We start from the raw sequence: 23,838 nt of genomic DNA, 5'->3' as shown, positions 1-23,838 counted from the left end.
AAAAAAAAAAAAAAAAAAAAAAAAAAAAAAAACACATCATAGTAAAATTAATACCTTCTCCGCTTCGCATCGAAGCTAAAAAAAAAAATTAAATTGCTGGTATTAAACAATCACATTATAATTTTATTTTTCTAGTCGATATTAAATAATTTTAATAATTTAATAAATCAAAAAACTAATAAAAAAAATAAATGTAATACTAATTGCTAAATATTTTGAATTATTTAATTTTTAAAAAATATTCAGTTTTTTCAAAATTTAAACTAATATGTATAACAAAGAAATATTTAAAAATAACCACTAAAAAATTCATTATTAAACTTGTTTAAACTAGCAAAAAGTGATAATATTACTTAGTTATAAAGTAACTAGGAGGTATATAAGAGGTTTTTATCAGTTGTTTTTAGCGTTGATAATGGTAACATTGTTCATGAAATATGAATCCGCGATTTTTCTTAGTGATTTTTGTGCTTTTTTGAGTTAAATATTTAAAATAATCTTTTATTTTAAATTAATATTCTTAATATAATCTTAATTTTGAATAATATTAGCCAATTGTGATTAATATTAGCTTCGATGCGAAGCTGAGAAGGTATTGGTTTTACTATGTGTTTATTTATTTATTTTTTTTTTGTATCACTACTTTTTCTCAGCTCTCACTGGACCGATTTCTTTCAACAATACGTCAAAAGATCACAAATTGTTTCTTAAAACTTCCATAACTTTTTCAAAAATCAATGAATCAATATAATAATTTTTATACTAAAACCTTAGATATTTCACTTTCATTTGATATCATTTTTTTGAAAATTTAACACTTAACCTGCTCACTGGGGGGGTTTTAATATAGCAACTTTTTTACAAAAACTAACTTTTTCAACTTACTTTTTGAAAATGTTCCGAATATACTGCGTCCTTTAAACATATAGCAAATTAAAGCTTATTTTATTTACTGTAAAATGAAAAAAAAAAAATTTGTCCTGACACTTTATGCATGTAAACGGCTGCCGTTGTTAAAAAACGCTATTTATGTATTAAAATATTGGGTTTTGTATTTTATTTTATTTAAAAATATAAGAAATTAAACTTATTTAAATTTTTTTGCTTTTTTAAAGTCGAAAAAGTAACTTTTAAATTTGAGTTAGCTTAAATAGCTAATTTTATCATGCGACGAAAGCAACGAACAGTTGCCGAATCGGTAACACTTGTGTCTTTCACGCATAGGGTACGAGGTTCAAATCCGTCTGTGGCAGTTAATATTTTGAATTTTTTTTTTGAGTTAGAATAAAATGTTCAAATCATTTGATATTCATCTCATTTAGATTCAATAACTTCAATAAATATAAAGGATCCTATCACTATAGTCTCCCCTCGTGAGAAGAAATTTATATTCATGTTAATATTATTTTACTATGTGGTTCTTTTTGTGGCTACGATTTATTTTGCCAATCCTCACTAGACCTACTTTTTTTAACGATACGTCAAATGATTACAATTTGTATTTACTTTAAGTTATTACTCTTAAAAATCGAAAAAATATTCCTTATTCAAATAAAAAGTAGCTTTTTCCATACAAACAATTAAAATCATTAATTTCTAATATTCTTAAAGTATTTATTTTCGAATTAGATTTGATATGATAAAAGTATTCAACTACAAAAGTAAATAATTTTACTTTGTAATTTATTAATTTTTAACTCCATTTGTGTGTGCTACTACCAGTCTATAATTTTTTTGTAACATGTTGCTATATAAATCATAAATTTAAAAAAAAATGATTTTTAGTTTCACCTGAATTTAACGATGGATTTTTACAATTATTTCCAAATATTATAATACGCTCAATTGAGTAAATGTTTTTTATTGGTTTTTTTAGATATATAATCATTAAAATTAATTAAATTCTGAATATTTCCATTGTAGAATTTTTTTAAACACCAAAAGTTAATGAGAAATGATTACTATGATTTTTATTTTATTTAAGTGATCTAATACAACAAAAATGTAAAAAAAATCGAACTTTTCTGATAAATGTACTGTAAATAGTAATTATAAAATTTCCTGTTGCATAGGGTCAGGTGGGGTAATTGTAAATGATTCTATCAAAGTGATTTTTAACTTGTATTTATGACTGTTTACTTACATAAACATTTATTATATTATTATACATATGTACTAGTGGACATAATAAATATAGTTTTAATGTAGTTTTAGTAAATTTTTAATTTCAAATCTAAAAAACTGTAATTTACAATTACCATAGATATTTACCATTACCCACCCCTTTGATATTGGGGTAAATGTAAATGAATGTTTTTTCAGTGCACTTTTTATAAATGATAATACAAATGACATAACCTCTAAAATACTGTAATAAATATGATTGATGGGAGAAAAAATATTAAATAATAATTTTATCGAGTTCGATGGTTATAATTTATTAATTTTATTAGAATACCAGCCTCATTTACAATTATCCCTATTCACAATTACCCCTCCTGACCCTATTAATCTTAACATTTTCATTTTTTTCTATTTAATAATGTCAATTTCAAACTTGCAAGTTGAGCTAAAAGTTATGGTAATAAATTCATTTTTGTTCTATTAAAACTTTCACTTTAAAGGACAAAAAAAAGTAGGTTCAAAATTATTACTTTTAACATATTAAAAATCAATATCAATAATAATTTGAAAACAATTATTTTTAAAAATTATATAATATATAATTAAAAAAAATACTAATCTGGGTATAATTAAGGAAATAGAAGTTGATGTTGCTTCTGTCCATCAATTTTTTTAAATTAAACACTATCTACAAATTTGCATCGAAGCGTTTCTTATGATAGTGATTTTAATCACTGTCAGATTAAATCAATACTGGACCCAATTATGCAACATCCCTACTATGCCGCGACCCCACTGTGTTGGGTTTTTTTTTTTAAATTCATCTTTTATATCTTATAAGAGTGCCAATATTATTTTTTTAAATGGCAATATTCATATTTAACTAGCTTATAAAATAAAAAATGATCTAATTAAATAAATCACTGGTCGATGATAACTTTTGAAATATTATTTCAGAAGTTATAACTAGTTAAAAATATAAAGAGGAGGTAAAGTGTGAGTAATTTTATTTTTATCATTATGTATTATTTTGTCGCTCTCTTCCTCGACTCTACATTTAAAAATATTAATAACTTCTGAAGTACTTTCAAAAATGGTTTTTGACCTGTCAATTTATTATTTTCGATAGTGTTTTTTTATAACAGTGTTTTAAATTACCGTCAGATATCATCTATACTTGTCTCAAAGTTCCGTGATGCCACTGTGCTGGGTTTTTTTATTTAATATTTTATTATTTATTTCTAATAAGAAAAAAAGAAAAAAAATGTCATTTTTTAATGTACACTTATATTCTATTACATGACTAAAACACTTAAATAAATACATAAAAGTAATTTAAATTATATTTAAAAAAAATTTATTAGTTTCGCAACGGAGCTAAAAAAATGCATTCTAGTTTTAACTTACAATGAATATTCAATAAAAAAAATAGTTCAATCCAATAAAAATGTTTTTAAATGTATTTATATGGGCGTGTTTACTTTTAAATGTTCTCCTTGATTTTGTTACGACTAAAGTGGAACCTGACAATGTTCAATGGGTAATTACTTTTATAGATACAATTTTATTTAATACTATTATAAAGTATGGATGTATTATAGTTGAAATCAAGAATTGGTGAATTTTAGAATTGATAAATATTTATTTAACAATTTCATACAGAAAAATTTAAAACTGTACATATTTGAGTTTTATTTAAATCTCTAATTGTTTTTGAAATAAAAGACTGAAAAAAAATGAACATTTTATATTTAAATCTTATTCAATAAAGATCAATTTTAAAAGTACATAAATAATAAAAATATTTTTTGATATTTGTGAAAATTCTATTAAATTATTGTATTTTTTATATATTTTGCAATTTTGAATATTTGTCTGCGTTTATTCAAAATGAAGTTTAAAAATTAAGTTTTTTAAAATTTTTATGATTAAAAAGGGATGGATTAATTTTTAAAAGCTATTTTTGTTAAAAGAATAAAAAATTTATAAAATTAATAAATATTTTATGTTCAAAAAAAAAAAAAAAATGATTCAGCATTAATAACTATTAATAAAAAATACTATTTAAATAACTAAAATATTATTGGACGTACATTTATAAAATAATTGTTGATTTTTTATATAATATAATTAAACACACGATTTTTAATTCAATAAAATTTACATTTTTTTTTTCATTGTAATAAAACCGTTTTACCATGGGCTGACAAATGAAGTATATTAAAATTGTTATTTTCCTTTGAGTGAATACTTTGAAATACGAAAAAAATGAGATTGGGTTTCTTACTTTTTATGAGTGGCAGTGTAAATACATATTATAATGTTATAAATCTACAAAGAATACTCTCCCCAATTCTTTACAATATTTATACATCCGACCAACCGACCACACCCAACACTTTAGTAGCAGACTATGCGGATGATAAAGTCATAATATCATCCAGTCCAGATCATATTATAGCCTCCAAAAACCTACTAAATCATCTCTCACTTATGGAAGATTGGTACAAAAAGTGGCGATTTAAAATAAACCAAGCCAAATCAGTACATACTACATTCACACTTAAATTAGCACCATGTCCAGAGATATCAATTTTTGGCACTCGGATTCCCTCATCTCCAAACGTTAAATACCTCGGGCTAACTATTGATCGCCGCAATACTCGGGCTCAACACATCAAAGCCAAAACATCACAATTAAACTCCCGCTTACAAATACTCAAAACCCTAATCGTCAACAACAAACACTTAAACCTAAATATTAAACTACTCCTTTACATATCTCTCCTAAAGCCAATCTGGACGTACGGCTTACAGCTATGGGGCAACGCAAAAATTTCTAACCTAAATAAAATTCAACGGTTCCAAAATAAAATACTAAGAAAAATTACCAATTGTCCACCATATGTGTCAAATCACTCTCTGCATAAAGATCTACGTATGAAAACAATTTAAGAAGAGGCAAAAAATTATTATAAACGTTTCCACCTACGCCTTAGCTCTCATCCAAATGAGCTCATAAAAAATCTATCTTCATTAACCATCCCTGGTAACCNAAAAAAAAAAAAAAAAAAAAAATATAAATATGCGTATAAGGACAAAACAAAATAATTAAAAGACGAAAGTGTCATCGGTGAGTGGCTTTTTCATTCAATATTTCATTCTTGTTTATCTTAGCTAATACTCGTATTGTGCCGTTTGTGTATAGATTGTGTATGTATTAATAAAGCAAAAAAAAAAAAAACAAAGAATGTATAATGAAAAGTAGTTTTTTTTCGGAAATAATTTAATGATAAAATAAATGTAGACATTTTTTACCTGAAATTTAAATAAATTTTATCAGTATAAATATTATAATATTGTGTTATAATTATTGTATTTGTTTATGGATCGAGAATTGGCTTTTATAATTTAACTCGGTCTCCCTAAGAACAGTTTGTGACTGTTTAGTAATTTATCTATGTTAATTTAATTAATTTTGGTAGGATCATTATTTATTAACATCCGAACTCGATGAATATATGGCAATATTTGAAATGTTTTCAAATGGTAAAGATTTTATTGAAAGAAATAATGAAGCTGTATGGAGGTACTTAGGGATTTCGCCAACCCAAAGTGATTATGATGGTTTATTTGGTAGACGAGATGATAATGGTATAAAAATATTTTATTTTTTAAACATTATAATGTATTTATTAGAATTTATTTAAGTGAGATTTTTGAAATAATTTATAACAACTATAAAAAAATATACTTATTCCAATATTTTAACAAAATTAAGTAATGATAAATGAACTATTTCACTAAAACTACAAATTAAAAATATTTACTAATGACGACAGGATTAAAAAATAAAGATTAGTTGATGGCAATGTTGTATTCAGAATTTTTATTTTGGTTTAGCTCTATGCATTGATGTAAGTAGAAAACATTTTTTTTTGCAATATTTTTATTGTTACTAAAAAAAATGCATTTCAACAAAATATGAAACGAATTATCCAATCAATTTTAGAAAATAGTTATATTATTATTGTCACCTTGTTATTTGTCATGGACAGTGGCAAAATTAATATAATTTTAAAATACTAAACTTAATTAAATTTTAATATTTCTTATTTTCAACGGCTGCCTAATTTTGTGATACTTTTCTCAATTCCTAAAATTAAAGAGATTTTTTTTCAATTTTTGCCGTTGAATGTTACTTTAAATTAAAATCAGGTGAGGTTTGGTTATATCTAAAGTATACTTAACACTGATTGGTGATACAAAATATAAACTGTATATTTTAAGATTGTCTTGAATATAATTATAAAAACTAATAATACTTTATAAAAGGTAACGGTTGATTTTATATTATCTTTAAAATTTAAATTAAAATTTTGTTAATAATACTTTTAATATCTAATGTAATAATATTCATACTCGAGTATTTCAGAGTTAATTTTATGTAAAAAACAGGGTCGTCCTAAGGTCGGGGATGCAGTAGCCCACAACACGGGCCCCACAACTTAGACGCGTTGTTTGGACCAAATGAGTTATTTTTTAAACACAAAGTTTTACTTGTATTAAAAACATAGTTTGAATTTTTATTTGCACAATATTATGTTATTAATCAAGTGAAATCAAGTACGAAATATTTGTACAGTAAATCTATGATAATAATCGTGAACAGTTTTCAGTATAATGGTGGTTTGGTTAGGTTCAATTTAGTATAGGTTAGGTGAGGTACTGGTAAAGGTCATCATCATCTATTAAAGGCAATGCCTTGTCGTTGAAGTCACTCCATTCTAACGCCAAATTTTTCAGTGAAACAAAACTGGTAAAAGTAATGGGTAAAAATAATTTACGTAAATTTAAACAATTTAAATTTAAAATATTAAAAAATGAGAGAGGTTGCCGACTTATGGGAATATAATTGTTTTTGTTTGGAAAAATCACAGGAGTGACCGTGTGTAATAATGATATATTATTGAGGTGCGCTATATTATTGTTATAGGAAAAACTTTGGATTTTGGACAATTTATCAAAACAGTTTTTTACATAAAAAAAAGTAGAAAGATTTTAGAAGAACTTAAGAAAGTTTTCGATAAAATTAATGTAAAAGGTCGGATAACTAGACATCAATTTCGAAAAATGTTAAAAAATTGTAGTGAAAAAATGATCAGCAATCACGCGAATGAAATTATTAAAGATGCAAATTTTAAGAGGAATCGAAAATTGTCATGGAGCGGTAATATTAAATTGTGTTTTATTAATTATAAAACATAATACATCTAGTCAATTTACATCAACTATATATTTCATTATTTTTATGGATATTCTTTCTTTATTTTACATAACAATCTGTATAAACACAATATGTTTTTTGTTCATATTATATACACATTATTTTAAATTAAATTATAGGATATGAATTTCTAGAAATGAAGCCACCCATTGGTAACATTTCTATTTTTATCGAATTTGAAGTTTTTCATTTTGTTGCTGTTTCCAAATTAAGATAAATTATAGGTTCCAAGGTTTAAAATAAAGTTTGAGGTTTTATGTCAACATTTTTTTTTAGTATTTATATAATTTATACTTATTCTTGTTTATTCTTGTTTCAGATGTATTTGATGCGGTTTTATAGATTTTCTATAAAAAGTTTTACCCAGAATATTAGCAAACTAAATTACAATTATAATTTTACAAATACATATGAAAAAACTGAATATTTTTCTCCTAAGCTAATGAAAAAAAAGACAGAATATTGTAATGTCTTAAAATTGAAATGGTAGGTCCAAAAATATATCTTATCTATTGTAAATACATATCTACAATAAGATTTTTAAATATAATATTTTGTTATGAGTAACTTTTTTGATAATCCTCGGATAGTTATGTTTTTTTTGCATAACTCTTAACAACGTTAATAAATTTGATTTCGGTAATATACACGAAAGACCCTTTTTAAAGAAGACCATAACCGTGGTTATATGGTTGTATGGTTATGCATAAACTCAGGATTTATCATAGACCTTATACATAATTTATATATTACATTCAGGTTCAGAGAAAAAAATATATATAAAAAAAGAAGAATTTTATTTTACACTAGATAATTTTATTACATTAATAAATGATTATAACATATAGTTATATAAGTATTAATATTCAATTCTAAAATATTTTATTTGGATTGTTTTTCATTTGATACTTTTATTATGAAGGCCGAAATAGTAAAGACCTAATACTCCAATGGCTGACTGGACAAAATTAGAAAATGGCCTAAAAAAATGTTTAGATTTAATAATTAATACGAAACATATGTGTTCAGTAAGTAAGGAAACGGAGTTCTACCGTTGTCATTGTTTGTAACAATTGACCTGTTTCCTTACTTTTTGAACATATGTATAATGTTAAAAAAATCTTACCAAGATGACGTCTGTTCTTCTTTATAAGAAATAGAGTTCTATAAACAAAACAGAAGACTTATACTAAACAAGTTTATTTTTATACATAATGATTTATTTAAATTTATAAAATATATTGATGTTTTATATTACTTTGTAATTATTGAAATGATAAAAATTAAAATTATAAGATAGAGACAATTAATTTTTTTATAGACCAATATATGTAATTACTAAAGCCCAGATTTAAATGCCCTAATAACAATGAAAAAAATTCTTAAGAACTTCTAAAATTGTCCAAAATAAAAATGCTCTAAAAAATGAAACTGAAAATATCAATAAATTATTAAAAATCTCTTAAAAATACCAAAAAAAGAAACTGCTCTAAAAAAATTATTTTTTATTTTTATATATTTTTAACGAGTATAATAATTATAAATTAAAATTTCATTTTTCAACTTTCCATTACATAAATCAAATTTAAAATTTAACATTGTTTATGATAACTCTGAAAAAATTGCAAATGTATTAAAATTTGAGCTTTAGTAATTACTGTGCCAATAAGACCCAGCATAGTGGGGACTATGTAATGTAAAAACCATTACATATTAACGTTTGACAGTCACTAACATAAAATAATTTGATGTCAATGTATTTAAAGAAAATATAGTGAAAAAAAATAAGAAAATTAAAAAAAAAATTTTAATCTTTAGTTTTCGAAAATAATTACTAGAATTTAAAAAGTTTGTTTAAGTTATCCCGATTATATCATTGATAAATAGATATTTGTGGTTTTTTTTTTTAATACTAAATACTGTATATTGATTAGGTATTTAGTTATGTAGAACTAGAACACTCCTCCCCTAAAACAAAATATTGTTTGGTTGGTATACCTATGGTAAATTTTTACAAAGTTTGGTGTTTCGTAATTGAGCCAAATAATTTTTTTAAATGCTTGATTACTAATAATCTTGACTCGTGTGTGACTAACCTCATACAGTTTGGATAAAGACAATGAAAAAATAAGAATCAATGCTCGTGTATTTGGGCAGTACATTATACTATATATAATGATTCAAAAATATATTATTTAATCTTATATAGGATTAAAGTGTGCAGTCTTGCAGAACATTTTCAAAAATGGATGAAAAAAAAATGTATTAAATTTTTTTTTATAACTAATATAATTCTAGTTTTTAAACTGAAAAAAAAAATCAAAACTTGTTTCCAAAGATTTTAATATTTTGAATATTTTTGTAAATGAAAAAAGAAATAAGGGAATTTTTTCAATTTTTGAGTGTGTTGTTTTCAATTAAATATGATTCGAGTTCTTTTTATGTAATGAAATTACAACAAAATTGGTCTAATAGAAATTAACCACACTAAGTCATAGACACAAGAATATATACAGGTAAATAAATAAAAACACATCATAGTAAAATCAATACCTTTTTAACTTCATTTCGAAATATGTCCGAAATTTCATATACATGTACTAAAAGTTTTAAAGGCATAAAATGTAACAAAATTTTTTTGATAATAGTGATCAATAATATTTATTTGTGTATGAATTTACAATATTATGTCAAAATTACAGTACTTGGGTGTAAAATTAACGTATATATTAAAAATATCATATTGACGTATGGGAATTTTTGGATCATGTCTTACAGTGTTTAAAACAAAAACTTTCTCATTAAGAAATACATTGAAAGGTCTTTTTGAAAATTAAAATTTTTAAAATAATGTATCTAGTTTTTTTCTAAACATGACTATCGAAATAATTTTAAATTATAGAATAGTTCCATTTTTATTCTTAATTTATAAATTCAACTATATATCATTTTTGTAAATAATAATATTTTTAGATTAGATTCAATTTTTAGTAATGCCGGAGAAGGAAGAGTGGGCCCACGATCAAAATAATGCAGTGACAAAAATATCATTTCTTCTCTAATTAAATATGATGAGCATAATATGACTTTTAAATATGTAATAATAATGTTGAAGTTTTCGATTGGGTTTAACCCGAAAGCGTTTAAATAAAAAATAAAATTTATTTTAATAAATAATTTTGTAAATTAAAATGTATTTTATAAAATACATCCTAACTATAATTAGGAAGTATAATTAGGCGGCCACTCAGTTCAGTTAGTTGTGCCTCAGCGTGTAGGTACTGGAGTTCGATTCCGTCCTCTCTGGCACAACCAATAGCTTTTAAAATTTTAACATTTATAACAAGATTAAAAAATAAATTCATACCGTTTTTTGATTTACTGAGACTTCTCTTTTCCTTTCTTCGACATTCCTATTCAATTGTCGTTCTCTTCGTTCATCAACCAATCTATTGTTTTCTCGTCTTTCTCGTTGTGTGTTGTCCAATCTACTTTCCTTTCGTCGTCCGTCGTCCAGTCTACTTTCCTCTCTTCTTTCTGAACGTCTATCAGTTCTTCGGTTCTTTTCGAATATATTTTCGATCATTACGTTTCTAACTTTTCTGCTTTCTTTCAGATGTTGTGTCCTCCGTTGAAAGTCCAAATCTATTCTGTTTACTCGAAACTCTTCAACGGCTTTTTGACGGTGAAAGTTTGGTAAAGAAACCGATCTCCTTAACCTTTCTCGTCTATTATTATCTTCTGTCCTGGTAATTAACCTGATTGATCCTTCTTTGTCGTCGCCAATTCGTATCCTGCGACTTTCAACTCTGACTCTCAAATTACCAGTTCTGTACGTATCTTTAACGTAGTAACTTGTCAATTCGTCTTCATATGTGTTTGAGCCGTTTCGTGTCATAACAACTGATTTTTCTTGAGACAAGGATGGCGCAAACTCACTGTAAAAATTTCTGAAAAAATATGTAGGCATTGTAAACGTATACACTATTTGAATCTTTGTTGAGAATTATCAGTTGTTTTAAAACATAAAAAATAAATTTTTTTGAAAAATATCGGCTTAGGCTTCTCAATATTTTGTAAACGCAAAAGAATATGCAACAAGACGATCCATTGAACGTTTACGTACTACGGAGTTTCACAAGATTATTGCCTCTTTTGTTCCGCCCGAACTCAATATAATAAACCTTAACCACCCGAGTGTATAAGAACGTTTTTTATTTATATTAAACTGGTTTTGACCACTATCACCGGGAAAAAACAAAGAAAAAATATGTTCTTGACCAAGTTCACCATTTAATATTAGTTTTATTACTTCCAAAGAAGTATTCCTCGCCGCTAAAAATAATTTTATTATTTTGGTAAGTAATTTATACTACTACAGTTTTTAAATTTGTTTTAACCGTTTGCCTCTGCCTGTTATAAATGTATTCATAAATTTCGTTTTGTTGTTAGAATAAAAATGATTATTTTCTAGCATGTCTTTACAATAAGTTCATTTATCATAGACTATTGCCTTATAGAATTAATTTATAGTAGTATAAAATTATTTTTATTTTACTTTTTGTTAACTAGATTACGTTCACAAGTTATTTTACATAATATATACCAAAAATTATTCTATTTTACTACAGTACTGGTTATTTTCTGTTGAGTTGATAATAACCAATACTCATCAAAAATGTATTTGCTTAAAAATAATTTAATATAAATCAACTTACACATTTTTAGTCTTAGTACAAACGTCACATGTTGAAAAAGAAAAAAACAGAAGAAGTAAAATTCCAACAGTGAATGATAAAGTCCTGTAAAAATAACATTGTCCAAATTATGTCAAAAGTGTAAACTTACTAATTATTAATTTCATTTTTATATACTTACTTATACATCATTGAGTATATGCTCTCGATAGTTGACAAAATTTACAATAGAGCTAAAATTTTTACTCTCAGAGCTTTTATACAGAATTCGTCCGTACGAGTTATATTTTACGGGGCCTATATAAACATGCTTTCCGAACCATTGGTCTGTGTTTTAACCACCATAATTTATTTTAAGTTATTTGTTTTCGAAAAATATTCTTATCTAAATAAAACACACGCGAACAGAGTGTAAAATTAGATTTTAGGTTAAAACTTTTTGTTTTTTTTACTATTATCATGTGCAAGTGTGTTGCACTCATTCATTACTATTACCTGATGACGAATTAAGAACGCATGAATGAAAGTTTTAGTGATTTCACACAAGCTGGAAAAACTTGATAGTAAAATGTGACGTCAAACCGTGAGCTATTTATATGAGTTCAAGTAATAAGACTTCAATGTAAGTTTCGTCATATTAAAAATATTTTTTTTAACAATTTCAACATACTTATCGTTATATTAAGATTTTAAATATATATTTTATACACTTACATGTTAGAAAATTGTTCTATGTATTATATAGAGTGTTCAGTAAATAAGGAAACGGGTTTCATTGTTTATAAGAATTGACCTGTTTCCTTACTTACTGAACACTTTCTATAAACACGAGAGAAGAAAAAAAGTTTTTGTTAATTTATTTTAATTGATCTACATTAATAAATGCAGGGGCGGCAAGGATGTCAAGGAACTCAAAAATTGTGACGACTCTGCTAGCTCCAAAAAAGGAAATGATGAGCACAAATAAAAAATTCATTTTACAAATCGGGTTTAGCTATTTATAGCTATCCTCGTCGCTCTTGACACAGCGGCCCAGGGGGCAATCTTCCTGTAGTCTCTTTAACCAGTACACCTTTGTTTAAGTTTTAATGATTTTTATTTTTATTTCTCAAAACTCTCTTTTGAAGTATTTTTCAATATAATGTGTTTTATATTTTTATGATTCATCAAATACATTTAATATTATGTCATGAAAGTTTAATTTTATTTAAATTCTTTCCAAGAATCGACGAAGAAATAGTTAAATGTCTATTTTTTTTTTATTATAAAAGCTTTAAACAATTTACTTCTAGATCTGGATAAATCAGAGAATCATACATTTTTTAGAACTTATTTTTTATTTCAATTGGAGATAGAGATTAAAATGACTGAATATTTCCTAGAATTTAAAGAAAAATACTCGGCAATTTTTTTAAAATCTATTGAAATTTGAAAATTATAGAAAAATTGAGATAAAAAAATCTAATATAACAAAAATGCTATGTGTAAAATGTTGTGCTTACAGTGGAAAATACTTAATTATTTATCTTTGAATTTAATGATATTTTTTACAATATTTTATAAACATTACAATGTGATTATATTCTTTAGGATATAACAAATTTAATTAGGTGAAAAAAGTACCTATCAGGGTTGTTTAAGGTTAAGAAAAATTACTTTTTAATTATAAATTTTTTTTATGGTAACAAAAAATCGAATGACTAGTGTCTAAAGAAACACCTTGTACATTCCTTCAAATAAAACATAAAATATGATTTTTTCTTTTTTTATAAATCTACTAATATATAGAATGATTCAAGGTATAGAAGCATAAATTTAGATATTTTATAAAAGTTGTTAATGGAAAAAATTATAGTTAAAATTAAAAATGTAATAACTGTCTCACTCCAATAAAAACGCCACTTTCTCGTGATACATACTGACTCTATGTAATAAAATTATTGTAACATCAAAAATACTTGACCCAAAATTGAACCTTCAAAATTTTTTTAAAAAAAGAGCTCAACATGACTATTTTGAAATTAAAAAGAAATAATAATTATAAACAAAATAATTTCAATGTAGTTTAAAAATATAAAAATTACTTTAAAAAGAATAACGCAAAATATTTACTAGATCAAAAGTTATTAGATTTGTCAAATCACCTTGAATCATTCTATATATTAGTAGATTTATAAAAAAAGAAAAAATCATATTTTATGTTTTATTTGAAGGAATGTACAAGGTGTTTCTTTAGACACTAGTCATTCGATTTTTCTTAAAATAATAATTTTTAGGTAGTTACATATTTGTGTAACTTATAAAATAAAAAGTGATCTAATTAAGAAAATTAAGTCAACAACAACTTTTAGTCAAAAACTTTAGAAGTATTAAAAAAAAAAAAAACTAGAAGTGAAATGAGGATGTTGCTATTTAAAACAATAAAGTTGACACCCCTATAAGATATAAGGGATGGACCAAAAAAATTACTTTTTAACAAATAAATGGAGATAACAAAAAAAAAAAAATCATTATTTTAAGAGAAAACAAATAGCTAAGGTTAAAAGAAAAATCTTTTACATGAATTTTAAATAATACACTCATTTTTCTTACGTATTTATAGTATAATTAAATAGTGATGATAATATAAGCATAAAGCATAATAATAATTACTACATACTACTTATCTTGTACAAATATTTTTTAATTTTTACAAGTTCAAATAATATTAACAATAATGCTATCGAGAATAGATAAAAGAGCATAGGAATAAAATTAACAAAAGCATATTTTTTAAAGTAATTAAATTTGAAAATAATTATTTCAATAATATAAAAATTAAATATAATAAATAACTTCATGATTTGTACATCAATATTATATAATAGATTTACTTATAATGCAATTAATTTAACACAAAATTAAAAAAAATCTTAAATTCCTTAAGTTTGTTCTAAATGTATGGTGTATTCTATTAAAGAATAATTATACTATGATGATGACATATAGTACTTAGACTATATAATCATAACTTAAAATCGGTGAAATAATATATCAAATTACTTTAAATGTTAATTTTTGTAGGTTTTTATTTTTAATTGTTTTAAATTCAGTATGAATATATAAAAAATTAATTTTACTATTGAGTAGTGTAATTAATGAAAGTTCTTTTTTAGTATAATCTATATTATATTGTGTGAAAACATTAAAATTAAAAATATTTTCAGATTATATTAATTTGTTATTGAGCTTGATCATCTTAAATTTTAAAATTAGCAAAAATGAAATTTATCAATTTGTATAAAATTTCAGTAAACAATAAAATAATGAAATATTTTTTAAATAGTTTGATTAATGAAAAATAATTTATGAATGTATAAACATTTTATAAGTTGTGTTCCAAATGTATTCAAAAAATAACTTATTCATGTAATTCAAAGCTCAAAAAATATTTAAGCTGATGGATAATATAATTATATATTGGAATGAAATTTTAAATAAGAACATTTACTACAGTAAAAATAAAGGAACAATTCAAATTAAAACATATTTATCTAAAATTTAGATAAAAAATGTAGTCATAAAATATTGTTATATATTCATCAAATAGTATAAATTATAATATTGTTTTCTTTTATAAGATATCATTTTGAAATGAGAATTTACTAAAAAAGAAACTTGAAGTTGATGATTGTCTTACACTAAACATAAATGCTCAAAACAAGAAAAATTATTTCTTGATTATACCCGCATGTTTGATTTTACATACATTTAGGATATTTCTTAACATTAAAATTAGAAAAGTTTTATATTTTTAAGTATAAATAAAGTACCCTTAATATATATTATTCACTTATAAATACATAATAAAAAAAAAAAAATAACAACAAAACAATGATATTTCTAATAATTAAGTCTATAATTTAAATTTATCTGAAAAAAATATTTAGTTTTTAATTTTTTAAGTGCAAAATATTAATAATGGTTTCAAAACAATAATTTTACTTGCTAGATACCTAATAAATTAGTTATAGATACATACAATACATTTAAATAGAGGTAAATAAATATTCAGGGCCCACATTAATAGTAAAAAAATAAATAGAACACCAAATTTAATTTAGATTAAGAATATAGAGCTAGAGTAGTAACAAAGATAAAAATATATGACCTTAAAAAATAAATTAATAAAAAAATTCAAAGAAATATCAAATTAAAAGGCATTTTATGACAAAGTTATTCGATTAACATTTTTTAAATCATTCAGAATTTATAAGGGTCTTAAAATTTTATCAAATAAAGGCATGTTTAATAATAACACTTAAAATATTACTGTAAATTGTACAGTAAATGTAAAACCCACTATAATAAACACAGTTTCAGTTTACTACAAAAGAGTGCTATTAAAAACCCAAGTTATTTAACTAAAATTTAACACTAAACTTACTAACTATTGGTGAATATTTATATGAGCATCATAATTATACTTGCGCATGAATATTTTCCCACAGATTTCACAACTATATGAAGCTTTTTTAACATAGTTATGTACAAGCATATGCAAGTCTAAATTACTTTTGCTCAAAAAAGACTTGCTACACAATGCACATGTAAATGGCTTATCTCCAGTATAGGAAACATTCATTTCATGTGTTCTTTTGTGTACAACTAAATAGGAATTCAACTTGAAAGTTCGTCCACAAACATCACATGAGTGCAAAGTACCATTTTCATGCCCAGATACATGTTCTCTGAGTTTTGACTTATTTGAAAATTTTTTTGTACAAATAGGACAAGTGTAAGATATACGCCGGCCAGCATTTTGTTTTTTGTGGGCTGCAATATGACTAACAATTTGTGTGCGAAGTTTGTATACTTTTCCACACAGTGCACATTCATAACGAGAATCTGTACCACAATGTATAGCTATATGTTTTTCAAGGCGAGTAGCTTGTTCGAATGATTTATTGCAAATGGCACAGCGATGTACTTTATGTTCAGTATGCATGCGCATGTGTTGTTTCAACTGTAATGGAGTTTTAACTTTGTGTAGACATAATTGACAAACTAGCCAATCTAATTGACCATTTATTGGTGTATTATCTTCATCACATCCAGTACAATCAGCATCACACTTTTTATTTGGAGTTTCTGAACATGAAGATGAGCTAGAACTAGAACATGAACTACTAGATTCCCCATCAGAATCTGATGAAGATGATGAACAAGATGATCCAGAGTTATTTAAGTCATCAGTAGGAGCACTTGCTGCAGTGACATCACCCATTGTTACCTAAAATAATTAAATATTCTTAGGTTTAAAAACAAATAAGATAGATAAAAAGTTTATAAGGTTAAATATTGATAAGTGGAATTAGTACTCAAAGAAAAAAAATTAGCTTTTAATATGAGAGGCTAAGCCAATAAATCCACTTTTTTCATATAAATTTTTTAATCTAACCATGCTGTTATTATTAATATTATTAAAAAAGTGAATAACTTGAAATAAAGTGGAGTTAATTAGCTCGGCTTCTGAGCGCTCAATATTATATTATGTAAGGAATATAAAATACTAAAAAATTTGATAAAAGAATTCGTATGAAACAAAATAATTTGCCAGTACAATAATTATTAAACAATAAGAAAATGTAACTGAGTAGCAATAAGGCAAGATAGGAGCCTTATATTTTACCATTTGGCCATAAGTGTCTTTCTATTATGGCCCAGAGTATACTAAGTTTATATAAATTAAATTGACTTCTCTGTTAAATTAGACATTAAAATAACATATTATTATATTCTTACCTTTATCAATTAAAATATTTATTTTAAATAAAAATGGTTTTTCTGACTTAAGTTTTTTTTATTAAGTAAACTTACAAGATATGAACATTCATTTAATATAACAGTCAAATGTAACACACACATTGAAGTAATGGAATTAGTGAATAAAATAAATTCATATAATATTAAAATACACCTAAATATTTAATACTAAACTGTTATTACAATAAAATTGACAATGATTTATTCTTTTGTACCTTAAAAAACTATCCAAATTAAGTGAGCATGGAAGACAATAGAAGATACTTCAAAAATCTCCTAAATAATACCATAGAATGACAACTTTAATTGTAACTTTTATAATACTATATTATGTTGTGTAATACGTATTTAATTAAAACATAAACTTTAGTTTACAAGGTTATTTATAAAGAAAACAATTAAAAATCTACACTTACTTTTATTAATTTTTTAGCGAAACAATAACTTACAGACTATTAAACTATATCCTATAAGTTACAGTAAAATTATTAATTAAGATAATTACAAACAAGCATTAATTATAATGGTAAACCAAGTGTAAGCGCTTTTTATATGAATAATAGAATTGAGAACTTGGGTAGAATCACAAAAAGTATATTATACAAATACAATGTATATGTTGTTGTTGATATGGGCGAGGTATACATGTTAGAGACATTTTTAATACAAAATATTACAAGGAGACGGTTATGAAAATAGGAAATAAAATAATTGACTGGAAATAGTAATTAATCAATATATTATGTTTTTAAGTTGGGAGTAATCAATCGAAACAAAGTATTGAACAATAAACATATTATTTATATTTTTAAACATTTTATGAATATTTATTTATTATTTATAAATGTTTCTAGCTTCAAACGTATACCTACGCAGCCGATTGCAAGTGCCGACTGGTCGACCGTCAAAACATAATCTGAAAATTTGAACGTGATTTGTGGGGTGGAGTTGCATGTGTGATGAATTTTATTACTGCATACGCGTAATTTTATATTATTTGCATACATAAGCTAAATTTTGTAATCATAATTATCATCTTATTCTATTGCCGTTGACGTGAAAAATATATTTATAAATTGCAACCTACATGAGCAGTCAAGAGCAAATCGATGCTAGTTTTTTAAGAGAACGATTCCTTGAAGTAATTTCAAATTTTGAAGGTATGTTTGTAAAGGAATTCAAGTGTTAGTATTATTATTATATTTAATAATTGTAGAACCTACGAAACATTCAAATATTTGTTAAATGGATTCTGAAACAACTTGATTTTTAATCGCTCATTAAGCATATAAAATTTTCTTGTGCAATATTACTGATTTGTTGTGTTCATAAATTCATACATTAAAATATGCATTAAAGCGTTGGCGTACTGTGGTCTATTTAGGGGGGAAAACGTTGAATTTCCCACTGTAAAATTATTTTTGTATAAAATTTTGACGGCTAATTTTTAGACTGGTGAAGTACTTAAATCCATAAAACTCATTATCCTGACGCTTTTGACTAAAAATTTAAAAATAAAAGAATATTTATTTAAATGTTTAAAATGTATAATTTAGTTTTCATTATAAACTATGTAATTTAAGTAAAAAACTATAAACAAATAAAAATGGAAAACTCATATTATTTTTAATACAAATAAAAAACAAAAATATAAATTAATACATCTAATTTTTAGTTATCTTATAAATTAATTTTTTTGTTTATTTAATTTATTTTTTATTAAAAAATAAGTATTTATTAATAATTAAAATATTTTTTATTAAAAGTAATACTATTAAAATGTAAATTATTAAACTTTAAAACATTTGAATAATTCTAGTATCTACCCATTTGTCTAATAATTTTTTCTCTTTGAAAATAGTTTTCCTTGTATTTATGGGTAATAATATGCATTAATAACTCTAAAAAATCAACTTTATGACATATATGCCCAAATACCCATCATATTAACTATTAAACTTAATATTTTTATTAATATTGTTATGAAATGGATTTGTAGCTTACTTACCATGTTTTCTTATAAAGCAAAAAAAAAAAATATGACGTATTAATATACAATTCCTGCTGATTTATATATAAATATTGTTAATCATCTGATTTCACTGATGTTCATGAATTTAGAAACAGAAAAAATATATTTATACATTTATATAAATATATAAGCGTGCAATTTAATTGAATATCTTGTATTACCCTCTAATATGAAATTAGGTGATGCAACTTTCTATGGAAAAAATATAGTTTTATTTCAATATTTTTTTTCATTTTAATAGGTAAACATTGTTCTATTTTATTATATGATAACTCAACAGTAGAAGCAACATTAATTGGTACAACTGGAGAATACAATCATATTGCTGTTGAAGATTTACATACTCCAATTGGAATTGTTTCTAGTGCATTGCTTAGAACAAAAGATATACAGAAACTTATTATAAAAACTAGTAAGTTATAAAATTTAATTTTCTAAAATATAAATGATTTAAACTCTCAACTTTTCTAGGTATTGAAAATGTCTGACATGGAGCTCTTTTTAACTATTGGCCTTTCAGAAGCTAAAGCCAAAGAGACCATTAAAAATAAAAATTTGAGTTTAAATTTGAAAAATGTGATCAATGAATTTTTAAAAACAGGGAAATCTATAGTTGAGTATGGAATTTTACTTTATCATTTTGCATCAAAGATAAAAAATCAAGATTCCAAACACTTATCTTTAATGGTTTCATACATATCTAATGATAAACTAGATACTATTCAAAGAATAGATTGTGCATTAGAATATTTACGTTCGTCAATTTCTGAAACTGAAATTAATTTACCAGATTTTGAAAAAACATGTGGTATTGGTATTGTTGTTACCCCTGAACAAATAGAGCAAACAGTTAAATCTATTATAACGCAAAGCAAAAATGAGTTGTTAGAAAAAAGGTATAAGTTTAACATTGGTGGTCTCATGCAAGAAGTGAGAAAACAACTTCCCTGGGCTGATGGTAAAACTGTGAAAAATGAAGTAGATATTCAAGTATTAGAACTTTTGGGAGCTAAAACTGAAGCTGATTTAGCTCCTGTACAAAAACAGAAAAAAATGAAAGATACTAAACCTGATATTGAAAAAAAATCCTTGATTTATACACCAATGTCTATTGAAGAAGTAGTAAGTAAAGTAGATTTTCATAAACCTGGAGAAAACTTCAAAACCAATGGCTATGTTATTACTCCAAATACAGAAAAACTATTGGCAAAACATCTTAAAGAAACTCATGGAAAAGTAATTACTAGGTTTCCTCCTGAACCTAATGGAATTTTACATATTGGACATGCCAAAGCAATTAATATTAACTTTGGATTTGCTAAAGCTTCCAAAGGAGAATGTATTCTTAGGTAATGTTAATGGTTAAACTTTTATTAATTTATCTTGTTCTTTTATTGTGTTATAATAATATTTATGTATTTAGGTATGATGACACTAATCCAGAGAAAGAAGAAGAGAAATTTTTTATTGGAATCAAAGACATGGTAGAATGGCTAGGTTATCACCCAATCAAAATTACTCATTCATCTGATTATTTTGATCAGTTGTATGCATGGGCCATTGAATTAACTAAAAAAGGACTAGCTTATGTTTGTCATCAAAAACAACAGGACATGCAAGGATTCAACCCTCCCCCATCTCCTTGGCGTAATCGCCCAATTGAAGAAAATTTAGCTTTATTAAATGATATGAAAAATGGAGTTTTTGATGAAGGTGAAGCAACTTTAAGGATGAAAGTCACACTTGAAGAAGGCAAACAAGATCCTGTTGCATATCGTATTAAGTTTCTACCACATCATAGGACAAAAGACAAGTGGTGTATTTATCCTACTTATGATTATACTCATTGTCTTTGTGATTCTATAGAAAATATTACTCATTCTCTGTGTACAAAAGAATTTCAGAGCCGTAGATCTGCTTACTATTGGCTTTGTAATTCATTAGATCTTTATTGTCCAGTGCAGTGGGAATATGGTAGACTCAATATGAATTACACTGTTGTTTCTAAAAGAAAAATTGCTAAACTTATTGAAAATAAAATTATTAATGATTGGGATGACCCTCGTTTATATACATTAAGTGCATTGCGCCGAAGAGGTTTTCCAGCTCAGTCTATTAATTCATTTTGTGCACGGATGGGAGTGACTGGAGCACAAACAATTGTTGATCCACAAATGCTTGAATCTGAAGTACAAGATTTCTTAAATATCACAGCGTCTAGAACTATGGTTGTTCAGGAACCTATTAAAATTATAATTATCAATTTTAATGAACTTAAAAAATCAAATGTAATTAGTGTACCTGATTATCCAAGTGATCCAGATAAAGGATGTCATAATATTGAATTTTCATCAGTTATATATATTGAATCCAGTGATTTTTGTGAAAATGGAGAAAAAGATTATAGACGTTTGACTATTAGTCAAACAGTAGGATTAAGATATGCTGGTATTGTAGTCAAAGTAATTGAAGTAATAAAATTAGATACATCGATTGTAGAAATTCGAGTGAAGGCTACACTAGTTGAAGAAACTCAAAAACCAAAAGCGTTTATTCATTGGGTTTCAAATCCAATAGAAGTCAAAGTTAAATTGTATAGTAGATTGTTCATGCACAAAAATCCAGAGGATTCTAGTCAAGTTCCTAATGGTTACTTAAGTGATATTAACCCAAATTCATTAAAAATTGTTACTGCATTTGCAGATAATCATTTACTTAAGTCTCCAATACTTAAAACTTATCAATTTGAAAGATTGGGTTACTATTGTGTTGATTATGACTCAACAGACACTGAGTTAGTCTTCAATAGAACTATTGTTTTGAAAGATAGCACAACTAAATAATGTTATGTGTGATTATTTATTATGCCAATAAAATATATACGTTTAAGTTATATGCAATATATATTTTTTATTTTGTTTGTAATTATAAGTTTTTTGGTTGAAATACATATATTTTCAAGTGTCATTATGATAATATTGTAGCTATTAAAATTACACTTATACATTCAGAACCATATTAACTATTAAGTACTATAATAATAAGTACTTGCGCCTAGGGACTACAAATAGCTTATTACACCCTGATTACTTTTTGATTAAAAAAAAGTTATCACATTTAAATAATTACTAAGATTTAAACTATTCTAGAAGCTTAATTTTTACCAAAATTTAGAAAATTAGATAGAATTTACTAATCATATTAGTGATAATAATTAATATTTTTCAAAGTAGATGTTTTATTTTACATTTCTTTAGATTGTATTTTAATTGATTTAAATACATAATAGCTCAAAGAAATAGTTTATTGTTATGTGCTGTACTGGCTAATTTTTTATCTTAACAAATAATATACAAAGGCTTTCATTGAATACATTTTTTCAAAATATATCAAATATCTAAAAAAGCCTATATAATAAATTATTATTTAATTATTTTTTTTAACTTTGGAACTTATGTTATTTCACTTTTCAGAATAGACCGATAATTCATTTTAGTAATTTATAATGTAACGCTAAAAACAAATAGTCTAAAATTATTTTTTATTATTGTTGTACTGCAAATGAAAAAACAAATTATTTTTATCATAATTTTTTGACAGACCGATTCGTGAGAATTATTCAACTTAGTTGATCTTTAAATAAATTATAAAAAATTATCTAGACTGATTTAATAATATGGTGTTATTCTACATTATCATTCTGGTATAACAGAATAAAAACCGTATTAATAATTTTTGAACTTAGTTTTGTAAACATTTCATAGTAAATTAATTTTGGTCATTAAAATAATTCAGATTTTATGTAAAAATCAGTAGTAAGTATTAATAGTTAGTAGTGTTTTTTCGGAATTTTTTTAATTGCATATTCTTTCTTCGACACAACCGCAGTTGTC

General features: G+C 24.6%; 4 protein-coding genes and 1 long non-coding RNA gene across 7 annotated transcripts in view; 3 read left to right on the top strand and 2 right to left on the bottom strand.

Annotated features, from left to right (window-relative positions):
• Nucleotides 1-8,124, top strand: part of LOC126893611 (uncharacterized) — a 10,942-nt gene extending 2,818 nt beyond the window's left edge. Inside the window, exons 1-4 of one of the 2 annotated variants that reach the window (XM_050663982.1) lie at nucleotides 3,501-3,664; nucleotides 5,610-5,778; nucleotides 7,121-7,354; nucleotides 7,731-8,124. In XM_050663982.1, coding sequence (XP_050519939.1) covers nucleotides 3,572-3,664; nucleotides 5,610-5,778; nucleotides 7,121-7,354; nucleotides 7,731-7,753 — 519 coding nt within the window. In that variant the 5' untranslated portion in view covers nucleotides 3,501-3,571 and the 3' untranslated portion in view covers nucleotides 7,754-8,124. Of the gene's footprint in view, nucleotides 1-3,500; nucleotides 3,665-5,609; nucleotides 5,779-7,120; nucleotides 7,355-7,730 lie in introns of those variants that run through there. The other variant, XM_050663983.1, reaches the window with a different exon arrangement.
• Nucleotides 8,125-8,205: 81 nt separating this feature from the next.
• Nucleotides 8,206-12,408, bottom strand: LOC126893610 (trichohyalin-like). Its single transcript, XM_050663981.1, has 5 exons — nucleotides 12,290-12,408; nucleotides 12,130-12,213; nucleotides 10,779-11,361; nucleotides 8,538-8,575; nucleotides 8,206-8,391 (listed from the first exon to the last, which is right to left on the bottom strand). The coding sequence occupies exons 1-5, from the start codon at nucleotides 12,298-12,300 to the stop codon at nucleotides 8,310-8,312; spliced, it is 798 nt and encodes a 265-aa protein (XP_050519938.1). The 5' UTR covers nucleotides 12,301-12,408; the 3' UTR covers nucleotides 8,206-8,309.
• LOC126893612 (uncharacterized) lies at nucleotides 11,355-13,344 on the top strand. The gene is made up of 3 exons (XR_007701221.1): nucleotides 11,355-11,769; nucleotides 12,636-12,730; nucleotides 12,997-13,344. It is a non-coding gene; the product is annotated as an uncharacterized LOC126893612 (long non-coding RNA).
• Nucleotides 13,345-16,433: 3,089 nt separating this feature from the next.
• Nucleotides 16,434-18,696, bottom strand: LOC126902055 (zinc finger protein 626-like). Of its 2 annotated transcripts, none has more exons than XM_050679079.1 (2): nucleotides 18,330-18,696; nucleotides 16,434-17,380 (listed from the first exon to the last, which is right to left on the bottom strand). In XM_050679079.1, exon 2 carries the CDS (start codon nucleotides 17,372-17,374, stop codon nucleotides 16,538-16,540), a length of 837 nt encoding a protein of 278 aa, XP_050535036.1. In that variant the 5' UTR covers nucleotides 17,375-17,380; nucleotides 18,330-18,696; the 3' UTR covers nucleotides 16,434-16,537. The 2 variants fall into 2 exon arrangements, with proteins under 2 accessions (XP_050535036.1, XP_050535042.1); XM_050679085.1 differs by lacking the exon at nucleotides 18,330-18,696 and adding an exon at nucleotides 18,129-18,246.
• A 112-nt stretch (nucleotides 18,697-18,808) lies between these two features.
• Nucleotides 18,809-22,838, top strand: LOC126902045 (probable glutamine--tRNA ligase). Its single transcript, XM_050679071.1, has 4 exons — nucleotides 18,809-19,073; nucleotides 20,187-20,357; nucleotides 20,417-21,294; nucleotides 21,369-22,838. The coding sequence occupies exons 3-4, from the start codon at nucleotides 20,426-20,428 to the stop codon at nucleotides 22,786-22,788; spliced, it is 2,289 nt and encodes a 762-aa protein (XP_050535028.1). The 5' UTR covers nucleotides 18,809-19,073; nucleotides 20,187-20,357; nucleotides 20,417-20,425; the 3' UTR covers nucleotides 22,789-22,838.
• Nucleotides 22,839-23,838: the final 1,000 nt, after the last annotated feature.

The sequence above is a fragment of the Daktulosphaira vitifoliae genome, unplaced genomic scaffold (assembly GCF_025091365.1).
Source record: "Daktulosphaira vitifoliae isolate Bord-2020 unplaced genomic scaffold, ASM2509136v1 Scaffold_1, whole genome shotgun sequence".
Lineage (NCBI taxonomy): Eukaryota > Metazoa > Arthropoda > Insecta > Hemiptera > Phylloxeridae > Daktulosphaira > Daktulosphaira vitifoliae.
Note: the sequence above shows the minus strand (reverse complement) of the source record. Positions and strands in the feature narration are given on the sequence as shown.

Bases quoted from the DNA above. Each gene is read 5' to 3' on its own strand.
- LOC126893610 (XM_050663981.1), bottom strand. The intron at 8,576-10,778 runs GTATGAATTTAT...TTTTGTTTATAG, and splicing joins TCTCAGTAAATCAAAAAACG to AACTCTATTTCTTATAAAGA. The intron at 8,392-8,537 runs GTAAGATTTTTT...ACATTTTTTTAG, and splicing joins GAAGAACAGACGTCATCTTG to GCCATTTTCTAATTTTGTCC.
- LOC126902055 (XM_050679079.1), bottom strand. From the start codon at position 17,374: ATGGGTGATGTCACTGCAGCAAGTGCTCCTACTGATGACTTAAATAAC.
- LOC126902045 (XM_050679071.1), top strand. From the start codon at position 20,426: ATGTCTGACATGGAGCTCTTTTTAACTATTGGCCTTTCAGAAGCTAAA. The intron at 21,295-21,368 runs GTAATGTTAATG...TTATGTATTTAG, and splicing joins AAAGGAGAATGTATTCTTAG to GTATGATGACACTAATCCAG.